This window comes from Rhinatrema bivittatum, unplaced genomic scaffold (genome assembly GCF_901001135.1).
Source record: "Rhinatrema bivittatum unplaced genomic scaffold, aRhiBiv1.1, whole genome shotgun sequence".
Lineage (NCBI taxonomy): Eukaryota > Metazoa > Chordata > Amphibia > Gymnophiona > Rhinatrematidae > Rhinatrema > Rhinatrema bivittatum.
In genome coordinates this window covers 12497-29156 of record NW_021821475.1, presented here as the reverse complement: position 1 = coordinate 29156, position 16660 = coordinate 12497, and the positions used below count along the sequence as shown (strand labels likewise).

Genomic DNA, 16660 nt, shown 5'->3' with positions numbered 1-16660 from the left:
ATATGGCATGAGAGAAATTTGCATGTTATGGAGGCAGTGCATGCAAATTTTCTCTCATGCATATTCACTGTGGATATCCTGAAAACCCGACTGGCTAGTGGGCCCCCAGGACACGGTTGGGGACCACTGATATAAATAACCAGCAGCACTAGCATGGACATTGCCTGAACATCCAGCCTCTTAAGGCCCTTGCATAGCCTACCAGACAGACCTGGCTAAGCAAGTGTCTGCATTTAAGCTAGGATTTCAAGAGCTTGATATTCAAAGATATCTTGTTAAATGAGTTAGCCAAATATGATTTATTCGGCTAACTCACATGGGATATTAAGCTGCATGGTTATCCAACTGAATATTCCTGAATATTTTGCTAGTTAGCAGGATAAATCTTATCCGGCTAACTTTAGACTTGCTATTGAGCATGTCTAACTTAATCAGTTAACAGACAGATAAGTTTGAATATGACGACTTACCCAGCTATGTTAACTGGATAAGTAGCTCCTCTCCAAAATGCCCATTTATCCAGACAAGTACTTACCTAGCTAAGTACTTATCCAGATAAGTGGTAGCCACTAAAAACGGCCAGATATTCAGCCATGCCAATTAGATGGATAAGTCCTTAATTATCTGGCTAAGTGGTGCTGAATATCGATGATTGAGTTATTTCAGAATTGAAACCTGCTAGCTGATTCTACCATTGCTGCCTGCAACAGAAACCCTGGGGTTGCCTTATTTCCTCTAGGATTTTAACCATTTATATTAACCACTTTATCATTCATTCTGGCAAACGCCAACACTCATTGTTGAATTAGGTGAGTATGCGTTATAAACACTTAAATACATTCCACTCGGCTGAAAGTGAATACAGCAGAAAATACAGCCTCAGGTACAAAATTAGATTGTAAGCCCTGTGGGGATAGGGAAATACCTATAGTACCTGAATGTAATCCGCTTTGATGTACACTTTGAAGTGTAGAAAAGTGGAATATAAATAACTAAAAAATAACTAAATAATTAAATACATACTTGGAAGGTATTAATGCACATTGTTATCTAACCTGTTGCTACTTTCTATTAAGGAATATGGGGCCGATTTTAAATATTATGTGCGCGGGGTACATTTGTGCGTGCTACCCGGCGCGCACAAATGTACACCCGATTTTATAACATGTGCGTGCTGCCGCACCCGTTATAAAATCCGGGGTCGGCGCGCGCAAGGGGGTGCACACGTGCACCTTGCGTGCGCCAAGCCCGAGGGGAGCCCCGATGGCTTTCCCCGTTCCCTCCAAGACCGCTCCTAAATCGGCGCGGCCTTGGAGGGAACTTTTTTTTTTTTCGGCCTCCCACCTTCCCCTCCCTTCCCCTATCTAACCCACCCCCCAGCCCTAACTATATCCCCCCTACCTTTGTTTCAAAAGTTACGCCTGTGCGCACCGGCCAGCTGCTGGCGTGCGAACCTCCGGCACAGCAGCTGTGCTGGAGGACTCAGGAATGCCCCCGGCCCCGCCCCGGATGCCTCCACGTCCCTGGACCATCCTGGACCACCAGCACGCTCCCGGACCGCCCATTTTTGAAAGCCCCGGGACATACGTGCATCCCGGGGCTTGCGCGCCACCGAGCCTATGCACGTAACCCTTAGAAATCTAAACATATAGGGGTAGATTTTCAAAGTCTCCTCTCATAAGGCTTATGATATATACTCCTTAACATTGCTAACCCTTCTCTGGATCACTTTTTATATTTTTCTGAAAACAAGGCCTCCAAAATTGAAAATATCTCACCAAAGATCTGTGTAATGGCATCACCACATTCCTTTTTTTCTACTAGTTATAGTTCTCCCCTATGCACTCTAGCATCCCTCTGACTCTGTCCCTACCTTGAAATCATCAGATATAATCATGTGTTTCTACAAACTAATGAACTAGTGTTACTAATTCTGTAATATTTCCAAATATTTATATATAGTCTCCCCATTTTTATTAGGATGGTTTACAATAAAACATACAGTACATAAAGTAAAAAAACCCAAAAACATTACAACCATTCATAAAAGTGATTTCTTTTATCTTAACACAAGCTATTGCAAATTTATGACTTAAAATATATTTCACAAGCTGCACACACTATCTGCTTGATTTATTAAAAGGCTTTTTTTCCCCATTCTACCTCTATGAGGGAAAAACATTCAGAATAGGCCTTGTATGTTATATCACTTGGGGTTACAACCACTACACCAAAACTACATTAGTTATCTGTACAGTAACCCATAATTTTTGAAGTGCAAAGTGCTGAGTTTTTATAATTTTTGCCAGTTTGCCTTGATTTAGCCAACAAAGTATGTTTTCATCTGCACATTCTTGGTTTATTCCCTCATACACTTTTGTAAATGTGATGATTCAATGGTAAAACAAATTTGGCTAGCATATCCTCAGAAATCCAAGTGAGGTTCAATAAGCAAATTGGCTATGAATGTGTATGCCAGTTTATATGGCTTATACCCATTCCATGCTCAGATTTTGATGAATATAGTATCTTTGAAAAAGGACAATTATTGCTTTGCTTCTGGGCGAAATAAATGTAATCAAAACAATGAAATTACTGTTTGAATAATAATTTAACTGAAATACAAAAGGTGTTTGGGTGTAGAATTTCCCAAAGAGCACTATAATATATCACAAGGCAGTAGAAATCTCCTCTACCATGCTGAGGCCTGTTCTCTCTTCCACCACTCACCAGGCCTGACCCCCAGCGGCCTATAATCTCTAATCTGCTGCTGCTGGGGGAAGTTGTCCTCCTCTCTTCCTGGCACACGTGGGCTGGATACCCCCCCAATGCCACCGCCTCCTCCTGGCCGCATTGGACAGATGCTCATCATGCATCTGTCCAATCATCATGCATCATCATGCAAAAGAGTAAAATTAGTTCACTACAAGTTCCATGACCACACCTCAAGTTCCACGACCGCCCACACCTCTTCAAGGCCCGATTACACCTCATCTGGACAACCCACTTACAATCCACTTGTAGTGAAAGCCACCTCATCTGGACAACCCACTTACAACACACCTGTAGGGAAAGCCTCCCGCGTGGATGCACTAATTCTTTAGTTCATGCATTACTGATATCTAAACACATAAACATTGGTCACTGTTCAGCTCATCATTTATTTTTAGTTATCTCCACATGAATCCACGTTATTTGACAGCCCACCTGTTTGATTGTTCCACTTGTGGAACAATCAAACAGTTTTGTTATATGTAAACCGACCTGATTCGATACTTGTATTGAGAATGTCGGTATATAAAAATCCGAAATAAATAAATAAATAAATTAATTCTTTAGCCCATGCATTACTCATAACCAGGCCCATAAACATTGGTCCCTGATACCTGTATATCCCAAATTAACACATCATTTATTCTTAGTTATTCTCTACATGTTTCACGTATCATAACGAGTTACTGTTGTCTTTACATATATATTTTATACTATTCTATTTATTTTATTTCAAGTTAGTTATTTACACCATTATCTATTTTATTACATGTTATTTACTATATAAATTCTCGTCATTTGATGAGTCACTGTTGTTTATTTAATATTTATTCTCATGTTCTGAAACTCCGTTTATTGTAACGCCTCACCGCGATTGTTTTGTTTTATGTAAACCGACCTGATTTGATATTTGTATCGAGAACGTCGGTATATAAAAATGCTAAATAAATAAATAAATAAATAAATAAATGCCTCTGCCTCCTGCTCCTTCCAGCCCATATGGGTCTATGATGCAGCTGATACCCCTGCTCTACCTCCCATCAACCATGCCAAATTCTGCACAGAATTTAACAATTTTGCATGGGAGGAAAATTCTGTGCCATTCTGCATTGTACAGTGGTGTAGTACTCCCCCCTTTAGTAATGACTGCTAAAGGTGAAGCTTTCAAAATAAAATACAAGCTGATGAAATTCTTGAAAAATCAAAAACTCAAGCATTACAATTAGCACTGTGCAATACTGATAGCTGTATAAAAAGCAGTACCACTTTCTATCTGAATTGTAAAGTTTTCTAAATAATTATTTCCAAACATACAAAATCTAACTACAATGGAAGCTTATGGGAAGAGTTAACTTTACTATTCACTTTCTCCACTTCTATACCACCAAAACAAACTAAATCAGTTTTAACTGCTTTTTAGGATTATATCTTCTCAAGCCACAATCACTTATGGTGTTCTACTTGCAAATGAAAAAAAATCTAACATATCACCACTTCTAAGACTCTGCAGCTGAAAACTTTTATATATTTCTCAGTATATCAGGGTTCCAAAAAACAAGGTTTTTAGAAAGTATATTCACATTATGAAAAGGAGACAGATGTACAATGGTTTAAAAATCAAACAAAAAATGGAGCTTGCAAATGGGTCTAAAATAGGATGCTGTAAATGAAAATAAAGCAAACCTATTTGTCTGATCTAAAAATAACCTTCAAATATATATGGCTTCTTGTGCAGTATTAATATAGGGAGGGTTGCAAGACATACTGTTTTGTTGCTTTGACCCTGTCTACACTGCTCAACTAATATTTATTTCTGTCATACAAAAGCAGAGTTCTCCTTAAATATTAATAAACCTCCCCAATGTTTTTTTTTTTTGGTGTCTGTTGTCTCTTTCTTGATTAGGTTGTAATCTCCAAGGAATAAGGACTGTCCATAATGTGTATCTGTACAATGCCAGGCACATCTGATATGCGCCAAATAATAATAATGACTATAATGAAATGCTAAGAGCTGTATACAGCATCATAGTGAACGATATCTCCCACCTATCAGCCATACAAGTTTAATTGCTTTCTTCATAGCTAGGCTAATTTATCCCCTTTTTTTGAACAGTTACTCTCAGTTAAAGCTAATTTAAACAATATGATCATACTGAGAGATTTCAATCTACCACTGAATCTTGCTCCTCAAACCAAGCTATTGCACTTTATTCTTGGATATTCTCTATTAGGATGGTCTTAGTTCACCCCTCTACCTATCAGCAGGGTCACTCTCGATCTCATGCTTTCTCTCACCACCTTCCTCTCTCACACACACATTCTCTCTCACCGGCATGCCACGAAGATTAAGGCTCGGGCGCGCCGTCCGTGGCACACAGGGGCCTTCTATCTTCACCGCGAACGGAGCACACTCCATTCGCGGCACACGGGAGCCTTCCCTTTTCGCCACGAACAGCGAGCCGGGCCTTCATCTTCGCCGCGAACGGAGCATGTTCCGCGGCACACACAGACGCACTCCATTCGAGGTATGCCAGGGTCTCCTCGGCTAGTTTCTGCGCAGAATGTGACAATTCTGCGCGGGGGGGGGGGGGGGAATTCTGAGAAAATTCTGTGATCCACAGTAGTGCAGAATTCCCCCAGGACTAAGAACTATATGGTTATTCTGTAGAAATTGGCTTTATCATTGCTCCATTTTGGCCCGCTATCATTTTGGGTAGATGAGCATATAAATTTCTAAATCTAGTCTGACACCTAGGCTCTCTATTTCTTTTACCCTCTCTTCTCCACTACAACTGTTTCCACTGCTCTGTCCCAAGCATGTTTAAATTTGGTCATAGCTTTGGTAACTAACATTTGCTGGTAGACTATTCCAGGTACCTCTCACCCTTTCCATGGAAAGGGTTGAAGGGATTAATTTGAATTATGTAATTTCAGGGGTAAAGGTTTGGATGTTGGTTGTGAAGGAAGAGTGGGATTTGGGATTTTTTTGGGGAATTGTAATCCGCTTAGTGAGTTTTTGGCTTAGGTGGAATACCAAGTGTAATTAAAAAAAAAATCAAATAAAGCAGTATTTCTTCATTTTCCTTAGTCTACCTCCTTTCGGCCTTATATCTTGACCTCTTGTATTTTTTTAATTTCCCCCCCTAAGGAAATACGCCAAATCTCTATGCTTTATTGAAGGTAGCTACATATTTGAATATTCCTCTCATTCTTTTCTCCCCTCCCTTCTCTCTTCCAATCAGCATATTTCAAGTTCAATAAGCTTTTTGTGTAGGATTTATTACAGGTCCTATGCTATTTTGTTGGCCCTTCTCTGAGCTGCATTCTTTATTTCAATGTCCTTACGAGTATATGGCCTCTAGAATACATCAGTACTCAAGGTGGGGCCTCTCACTAGTGAGCTATACAAGGAAAGTATTACCTCCTTTCCCCTGCTGACAATACCTTTCCTTTTGGACTAGTGCATACTATTAGCTTTCCCACACTTACTTGCAACCTTAAAATCTTCATAGATGATTACTCCTAGATCCCTTTTCTGCTTGATAGTTACCAGGTTCTTGTCCTCCCATTGGATAAGTGGCTAATATGAAATTTCACAGCTCAGATTCAAAATTGTATACTTTTATTGCACTGAAGCACAGCTTCTAAACCCTTGTCTTTCATATCCCCTTTCATTTTTTTTTTTTTTACACTTTTCTGGTGTTTTCACTGTTAAAGATTTGTCTTATCTGCAGACAGAATATTTTTTCCTTCAAGTTCCTCTGCAATGCCACTAGTAAAGATATTACAAAGAACTAGCCCTACTGCCAAGCCTTCTACTAGTCACTCCATTAACCACGACTGAGCTCTGCTGCTTAACCATTTCCTTACCCAGTTAACAGCTTTGTCTTACCTCTAGTCTAATTAGTTTACCAGTCTATATGGAAATGTTTCACAAATCTAATTGAAGTCCAGATAAATCACAAATACACTGCTCCTCTGATTCACTACTTTTAATTTTTAAATAATTATCCAGAAATGTTTGCTGTAACAATTAACTTTAAAACTGAAAATGCTTTTTATTTTACATTTAAAAGAAATAATCCCTCCCCATAAAGATCCATAGAACTGTAGGGATAACATATCATACTTGAATGAGCATGATGTAATTTATGGACTCTAGTCTGATTTATCATCCTTTGAATTTGTTAGAAAATTTAACTCTTGAGATATAGACCTGTAATCTACTAAATAAATTCATCAATTGCTGCCCTAGACTTCCTATTTAAGGTCACATGAAATCTGAATCTATTTTGCACAAATGTATTCAAAACATTTTTATTCTGAAAAACAGTAAAGAATAAAATGTATGCATTAGAACAGTGCTTTTCTAAACTCACTTTGCATTAGATGCTTCCCTTTTCTAACTTCAGCATGGCCATAAGTTTACTATTTTACTTTGAACCTTCAGGAATCAAAATTAATTGTGGAGAAAGTCAGATTTTCAAATAGACTAAAAATTAAAAACGTCCAAGTATTCACAGGTAGAGACAATGTGAATTAAGGAAGCTGAATGGAAAATTACCTTTCTGTATGACAGGATTCTTTTCACTGGATGAAGAAAAAGGTTTTGAAGAGTCTTCATCTTTCTTGCTGTAGTCAACGTTCACTACAACATCTTTAGAGCTTGGAGATTTCTCTTGTAACGACACCTCTTCTGCAAACACAAACTCACTGCAATAAGACTCAAGTCTTCTGACTTGGACATATGACATGTTTCTTTTCAGATACTGTTTTACTAAAACAAAAAGTTGCTTACCTGTAACAGGTGTTCTCAGAGAACAGTAGGATATAAGTCCTCACAGGTGAGATGCTTTTGCCATGCTCTAAGCATGTGCGGGCTGTCCCATGTCAGACATTGAATGGGTAAAATTATACAACAACAAAAAACTCAAAAATGATATGGCATGGGGCCAATTAACTGCACCTGCTTTGAGTGTACAACTGAAGCAGTAATCAAATCCAAATAAATTTGGATCAAGGGAGTTCAGACAGTCCCCTTTTTCTATGAAGGGAATTAAGGTGCCCAAGGAAATCATTTTGAACTTTTCTTTTAACAGAAATTGTTTTCAAAGTCCTGAGATGTGACTGAGTCGCCCTGTTTTCTTTGTAATCAGGAAGTAGTTGAGAGTAAAATCCCCACCCTCCTTTCCCTAATAGAATGGGTTTGAACACATTGATCTTCAAGAGCGAGGAGTTCCCTTTGCAGCAGTTACTGATGCTGAGAAGCAGACCAAGTGCTTTGCTGAGGGCAATTTGTCAGGGTTTCCAAATGAAGTAATCTGTATTCATTTCTGATTCTGCTGAGAACCCAAGTGTTCGAGATTATTCAGGGACAGCGGTTTATGTTAGACCTCAGCTTTCCCCAACAGGAAGGTTCTTGGGCAAGGATACTGAGATTGTGCCTATGCTCTCCTGAGTGATGTCAACACCCAGTTCCAGGTTTTGGCTGGGATACTGGTTGTGGCTTTTGGGGTCTGTCTGGGATAAATGCACTCCCTGCTGCTGAGAAGGGACAAGGAGGGCAATGGGTAACACCTCCTAGGAGGATAGAAATGTTTCCTCAGTACTCCACTTGAATACCTCCTACATGAAGAGAGGGTCTAAGTATAGCCCAGTGACTTTTAATTTGAGTCACCACGCCCAAGAATTTATTATCTAAAAGATTTCATCTATTGAATGGCAAGTCAGTCATTCATGGACATCTTGTCTGAGGCCTACAACTATGTGAGTTTGCAGGCTACAATACCTATTGCTGAGACCCTTATGGCATTATAAAAACAAAGTAGGTTGAACAGACTGTGTTTTTCACATGCCATACCCCTGTACATTAGTTATTCTAGGGCAAGGTGTGCAATTTCGGTTATCTGAGGCCACCAACAAGTCAGATTTTCAGGTTACTCCTAATGAATGTATGATATATTTACATACAGTTAAGCAGTGTACATGCAAATCTCATGTATATTCACGCCTACTCTAGGGTATTTATTTTATTTATTTAGTAACTTTTATATACCGACGAACGTTGGGAACATCTCGTCGGTTTACATATAACAGAACTGAGCAACAGGCTTTACAATTTTTGCGTAATTAGATAATTAAATAAGGAACATTCAGAGCATACAAATAACAGATTAGATTATATAAGTAAAATTATAAAAGTGTGATACATGAAAGAGGTTATCTAAACGGGGGTGGGGGGGTGGAGATTCTGATATATAGGAGGGTATCCACAATTAAAGGAGGTATATATACACGTGATTGGGAACAAATTTTTTATATATAAGTTTTTTATATACAATATGTAGTCCTGATAAATTCACTTTATGGGGGGTGAGGGGGAAGAGGTAGTTTAGAGTAGAGGGAGGGGGTGAAAAGGAGGTGGAAAATAGGTGAGGGGAGAGGGAGGGGGGGAGGTTAGGAGTTGTAGGGGGTGGGGTTAGAGTGGTTGTGTGAATATAAGGGGTAGAAGTAATTGAGGAGCTAGGATTGGAGGAGATGCTCTGCCACCCTCTTCACCTCTTTCAGTATGTTTTGCATATTTTGGCCCATGAAACATGAATAGGATGCTATGTGGGTAATGACCTTAGCACCCTGGTAAACTTTTCTCCCAATCAGATTAAGGGTATGAGAATCCTTCCCCAGGGGCATTAAGAACATAAGAACATAAGAAATTGCCATGCTGGGTCAGACCAAGGGTCCATTTGAGAGTCTTTTTGACTATAACTGACCAATGAGGCAGTTGTTGCTTCTTGAATCTAGGTGCTTTCTAGATATGATATAGTGTCTGTCTTCTTACTGAGAACACATTAGGAGGAGGGGAGAGAGTTCTCCCATATTATCTGTCTCTTTCAGGTTTTCATGGAGGATGTCAAGCATTTTTACCCTGGACACCTCCTTTTGTAAATTAAATGAAATAGTCTCCACCATTCTATTTATAGAGTAATGGAAGGAGAGATCTTCCACAGATTTCCTCCTTTCCTGTGGAGATGACAATTATTCAGTTGTTAAAACTGCAACAGAGAATGAGAAATTGCAGAACCACCTTGCCAGATGTGCACATTTTTACACTCAGAAATTAATGCCTGCCCCAGAGCAGGCGTTAAGTTCTGAGAAGCCCCTAAAGTTGACAGAAAAGCAGAAAATACTGCTTTTCTGTAGTTCCTCCGACTTAATATCATGGTGATATTAAGTCGGAGGAACTACAGAAAGGAACTGAAAAAAGAAATTAGGTAAAAAAAAAATAATTTTTTTTAAGTATGCTATGGTCAGGTTAGGGAAAGGGAATCTCAATTAATGAGTGTCCATTTTCCTAATCCGTGGCTGTGCACAGGTTAGGAAAACGGACGCTTGTAAAACTGAGCACCTGTTTTCCTAATCCATTGACAGCCACCTCTCCTGAGCACTCGCTGCAAAGAAGACACTAGGGGTGCACATTTGTCCCTATCACCTCATTTAAATATTCGATCATGTGCCCAGGAGAGGTGGCTGAGCGCACATTAAGAAAGTGGGTGCTCAACACTGAGTGCCTGTTTCCGCACAGATTTATTGATCAGCCTGCTTAAGCACTGTATGCAGCTCTGGTTACACAATCAAGACAGATACAGAAAAACTAGAAAAGGAAGGGCAAAAAAATGACAGAGGTTCGAACGGTTCCCCTATGAAGCAAGGGTACACAGGTTAGGGTTCTTCAACCTGGAAAAGAGATGGCTGAGAGAATACATGATAGAAGTTTATACAATTATGAGAGAACAGGTAAATAAGAGACTTATTTACCCTTCCATATAATACTAAAACAAGAGGACACACCATAAAACTAACCACTAGCAGATTAAAAACAATTTTTATTTAATTTATTTACAGGGTAATCAAGGCAACTATCATAGTGAGGTTTAAGAGAAGCTTGGACAAGTCCATAAAACATTTGCCAAGTACACTAGAGAAAACCATTGCTATCCCTAGGAGTTAGTAAGAACTAGAGCTACATTTTGGGATCTGCCAGGTACTTGTAACATGGACTGACCACAATCCAAAAGGATGCTGTACTCTATTAGCCTTGGTCCATGTTCTTATGAGACAGGAAATTTGTTAAGATCAGAGATCAGAGTAGTACTCAGAGCCATAGCATGGCCCCAGGAATACTTAGACTGAACCAGTATCAGAGTTAGGCAGTTTGGTGTGAGTGTGTATTCGGCTAGAAGATAAGGCCTCTGTGAGTGGCCCCTTTTTCTGCTGGTATCTAAACCACCAATTTCTGTGCCTTGGGGGAAGCTTCCTCCCCTGATGCACTGAGAATTGTCTTCGGTAGCAGTTCCTTTCCAGGAATTGCTATCGAGGTCATTCTTCCAGATACCATGAAAATTTTCAGCAGAGGCTGGACCTCAGTTTGAAATACTACAGATACTGAGGTTGATGCATTGATGTTTGAAGCTCTAATCTAGTGCTGTATGGATACACTTCACCAATTCCTTGTAAAAAAAACTGACAATGCCAATACTATATGGGAAGCAGGAGTGATTACATCTCATGCAATGCTTGAAGATCAGTGGCTGGCATATGGACCCTTGGAGGCTGCTGCAATTCCTGAGATTGATACTAGGGTGAACTGCCCTTTATCAATGGCCACAGCCAGAATCTCCCCCACTCCTGGCATCATACTGATCATCGCTCCCCAAAGTATCTGTACTCAATGCTGGAACAATAAAGCAGAATCCTTTTTCATTAAATGGGGGGAGCTACACAATGGTCTATCTCCCTGGCCTCTTAGTGTGCATAGTATTGAGGGAGATTGAGGCATCAATGTTGATGCACCACCAGCATCTGGTGCAGCTTCTGAGCCCTGCAAAGCCGATGGGCTAGACTTTTTATGGAGAGCTTCTCCACAAGCTCAAGGCAGGGAAGACATCCTCCAAGGGTCATTTTCTTACACATGGAACAATCCAAACACTGTGGTTGTCCTCCAGGCAGTGCACATATCTATCATGGGGATCTGTAAGATAAGGCATACCACCCTCTGCACTGAGAACACTTGTTGAAGTCATTGTGCCTCTTCTCTATTTGGGACAAAAGATGAAAAATGGAGGCAAAAGTCATAACTGAAAAATGGCAGATAAAGCCCAAAATGGTCTATCTAGTCTGCCCAGCAAGTTTTTTTTGGGTAGAAACTGCTGCTCCATGCAGGTTACCCCCAAGCCTTCTGTTAAGGGTAGTAGAAACTGCCCCTCCATGCTGGCTACCTCCAAGCAGAAATGTAAACTTTAGGTGTAATAGAAAAGTTACCCCATTTCTTTATTTCCATTGTCTTGTCAGCAGGGATCCTCTGTTTATCCCTGTGAGGAGGGAGATGAATGTTGGATTAAGTATGGGATTTGTGAGAACCAAAATGGAAGATGACCTTTTGAATTCCATTACCATTCTTGTCTTCACCACCTCTTCCAGGAATGCATTCTATGCATCCACAACCCATTCCATGAAGAAATATTTCCTGACTTTGTTCCTGAGTCTTCCCCGTTAAGAGTTTCATATCGTGACACCTAATTTTTACAGCTTCCTTTTTTCAAAAAAGATTTGAATTCTAAGCATAAATTCCTTTTAGGTATTCAAAAGTCTGTAACATATCTTCCCTCTCTCTTTCAGGGTATAAATATTAAGGTCCTTCAGTCTCATCTCATATGGCTTTCTTCACAGACCCTACACCATTTTAGTTTGCCTCTCTCTGTACTGCTTCCATTCTGTCCTTACCTTTTTTTTGAAATGAGTTCTCTAGAATTGACACAGTATTCCAGGTAAGGTCTCATCAAGGATCTGTAAGTGGCATTATCACCTTTTTCCTGCTGGTTATGCCTCTTGATGCAGCCCAGCATCCCTTCATCCTTAGCCATCACGTTGTCACATTGCTTTATCACCTTCAGATCCTCAGACACTATTATGCTGAGGTCTCTCTCCCAGTTCTTGATTATCAGCTTTTCACTCCTCAACATATACAACTCCTTTGAATTGCCATTCCCAAAATGCATGACTCTGCACTTCTTGGCGCTGAATCCCAACTGCCAAATATTAGACTACTTCTTGAGGTTTTCTAGGTCACCTCTCATTCTCTCTACTCCTTCAGGTAAGTCTTCTCTGTTGCAGATCTTAGTGTCATGCACAAACACAAATTTTACCTTCTAATCACTCCACAATATCACTTGCAAAGATATTGAACAGAACAGTTCCCAGAATCAATCCTTGAGGGATTCCATTTATTACTCTTCTTTCTTCTCTACTCATTGATGTCTGTCAGTAAGCCAATTTGTAATCCATTCCACCACCTTGGAACTCACTCCCAGGCTTCACATTTTATTTATGAACCTAAGTGAAATATCACTTGCTGAAATCCAAGTAAACCATATTCAGCGCTCTTCCTTCATACAATTCTGTAGTCACCCAATCAAAAAAGTCAGATTTGTTTAACTGGACCTTCCTCTGGTAAAACCAGATTGTCTTGGATCCTGTTACCTATTGGATTATAGATAGCTCATACTTTCTTTTAGCAGCCTCCATTAATTTCCTCACTATGGGGATATTTTAACAAAACCTGACGAATGCTGTCCAAGCAGACAGCAGTCTATGAAAAATGTAAGAAAACTAACACGACTGAAAAACTTAACTAGTGAATCAAAGAGGAGCAATAAGGCGAACAGAGCATCCACACAACAAAAACGCACAAGCACCCAAACATTAGACAGATCACAAGCTACTATTGCTTATTAATTACCATCATAGCAATTTATGGATTTATCCTCTAAGAACTTATCCAAACCTTTTCTAAACCCAGTTACAGTAACTGCTGTAACCACATCTTCTGGCAATGAATTCCAGAGCTTAACTATGCACTGAGTGAAAAAATATTTTCTTCGATTTGTTTTAAATGATCTACTTACTAACTTCATGGAGTGCCCCCTAGTCCTTCTATTATCTGAGAGAGTAAATAACCTTTTTCAAGTCCTTTCATGATTTTGTAGACTTCTATCATATCCCCGCCCCCCCTCAGTCATCTCTTCTCCAAACTGAACAATCCTAACTTCTTTAGCCTTTCCTCATAGGGCAGCCATTCCATGCCCCTTATTTTGGTTGCCCTTCTCTGCACTTTGCCCAGTGCAGCTATATCCTTTTTAAGATGCGGTGACCAGAACTGCACACAGTATTCCAGGTGCGGTCTCACCATGGAGCAATACAGAGGCATTATGACATCCTCCGTTTTATTTTCCTTTAGGGCAAGTGTTTTCAAATTCTCTCAGATTTAAAAAAGTAATGAAGCAGGCTAACTTGCAGTGCTTATACTCTTCCATGTTTTCCTCATTTTGACCTGCTTTCCATTTGTGAAAAATACCCTTTTGGCTTTAATTGCCTTTTACTTCACTATTAAACAATCCAACATTCGTTTGGTTTTCCTTCAGCCTTTTTTAAATGAATGGAATTATTTTGTATGGGCCTGAAGGATGATAATTTTAGACAACGTTCACGCCTCCTGCAAGATTTTAAATTTTTGAATTGCTTCTTTCAGTTTTCTTCCAACAAATTTCCTCATTTTATCATGGTCTCCCTTTTGAGAATTAAATGCTATTCAGTAGTTTTACTTTGTATTCACCCTCCAGTAATTATATCACATTTTATTACATTGATACTGTTGCCGAGCGAATCCACCACCTTTATCTTTTTAGTACCAGGTCCCACACTTCACTGAGAACTAGATTTCATACAGTTCCCCCTCTTGTTGGCTCCATGATCACCTGCTGCATTCAGCAGTCATTGATGGCATCTAGGAAATTTACCTCCCTTGTATGTCCTGATATGAAACAGACATGATGTTACTAAACGAATGTCGGTATATAAAAAACCTCAAATAAATAAAATAATAAATAAATATGAAATTTACTCAATCAATATTCAGGTAATTGAAGTCCCCCAAGATTATTGTGTTGCTATTTTAGTAGCCAATCTAATTTCTGTTAGCATTTTGCAGTCTGTTTTCTCATCCTGGCCAGGCAGGTGGTAATATGTCCCCACTACTGTTCTCTTCCCTTTTATTCTTGGAATTTATATTCATAAGGATTCCAAAGTGCAGTTTGTCTCCTGCAAAGCTTATCCTGCTTGGCTCTATGCCATCCTTAACATATAGAGTGTCACCCCTACACCAATTTTATACCCTGGTAACACAATGTCCAATTGGTCATCCTCCTTCTACCAAGTCTTCGAGATGCATATACCTTCCTTCAGCACCATACATTCTAATTCTTCAGTCTTATTTTTCAGACTTCTGGCATTTGCAAACAAACATTTTAAAGTAGTTTTATTTCTATTTTTATGTGTATCCACAACCTGCTTATTATCTGATCATACAGGCAGTTTGGCGTCATTTTTATCTACATGTTCTGCATTTAAATACATCTGGGTTTTTTCATTTTACAATTATCTTCATATTGAGACATTAACTTACTTGTTTTGTCACCCTCCCTCAAACATGCACTGCTGAGCGACTGTCTGTTTTTCCCCATATTCTAGTTTAAAAGCTGTTCTATCTTCTTTATAAAACTTAGCACCAGCAGCCTGGTTCTACTTTTGTTAAGGAGGAGCCCATCCCATCAGAATAGACACCTCCTAACAAATCTACAACCCTCTTCCCTGCACCATCATTTCATCCACACATTGAGATTCTGGAGCTCTGCCTGTTTCTGGCATCCTATGCATAGAATGGGGAGCATTTCTGAGAATGCAACCCAGGAGGCTCTAGATTTCAATTATCTACCCAAAAGCCTAAATTTCCAGAACCTAAATTTCCTGCACTTTCCTATGTCATTGGCACCCACGACAATCTTCTCTCTGCCTAGCACGCTCTAAAACCTTATTAAGTGGTGCATGAAGCAGGAAAGTTATCATGAGATCTGGACGCCCTCCAGCCACCCAGATATCTACCTTCATAATGATCAAGTCACCCACTATAAAGCAAATGTTGCTTACCTGTAACAGGTGTTCTCAATAGGACAGCAGGATGTTAGTCCTCACATATGGGTGACATCATAGGATGGAGCCCAATCACGGAACACTTTTATCAAAGTTTCTAGAACTGACTGGCACCTACTGGGCATGCCCAGCATGGCACTAAACTTGCAGCCAGCAGGGGTCCCCCTTCAGTCTTGTTTAAAGCTACAGGAAGTGCCGAAAAATTAAAATAAGAAAACGTAATGAACCCAACACCGCTGGGTGGCGGGCGGGTTGCATGAGGACTAACATCCTGCTGTCCTGTGAAAACACCTGTTACAGGTAAGCAACATTTGCTTTCTCACAGGACAAGCAGGAAATTAGTCCTCACATATGGGTGAGTACCGAGCTGAAGTTGTCCGAGAAATGCACCAAATGTACCCAAGATGTGCAAGAGGCACAAGGACTGGGGTGGAATTTGGTAGAGGGCATCCTGAACCCTAACGGGCAGGCAGAAGGGTGTTGGTACATCAAGTTGTAAAAAGGATGCGCAAGACAGACTGGCCGAAGATCAAATCTTGTCTTCCGGCCTTGTCTAAGCAATAATAGGCTGTAAATGTATGGAGAGAACTCCAGGTAGCAGCCCTGCAAATGTCAGGAAGCGGCACAGAGTGTAGGTGTGCTACTGAAGTCGCCATGGCCCTCACAGTGTGTGCTTTAACACGGTCTTGAAGTGGAATGCCTGCTTGCTGATGATAGAAGGATATGCAGTCCGCTAACCAGGAGGAGAGAGTCTGCTTTCCCACAGGCTGCCCCAATTTGAAGGAATGGAAAGAGACAAGCAATTGAGTGCTTTTCCTGTGGGCAGCTGTACTGTCTAGACAGAATG

At 40.0% G+C, this 16660-nt stretch overlaps 1 protein-coding gene across 1 annotated transcript in view; it reads right to left on the bottom strand.

Annotated features, from left to right (window-relative positions):
* The window catches only part of LOC115082682 (solute carrier family 12 member 2-like), a 50411-nt gene that overhangs the window by 23258 nt on the left and 10493 nt on the right, over window positions 1-16660 (bottom strand). Inside the window, exon 3 of the mRNA XM_029586874.1 lies at window positions 7337-7468. Coding sequence (XP_029442734.1) covers window positions 7337-7468 — 132 coding nt within the window. The remainder of the gene's footprint in view (window positions 1-7336; window positions 7469-16660) is intronic.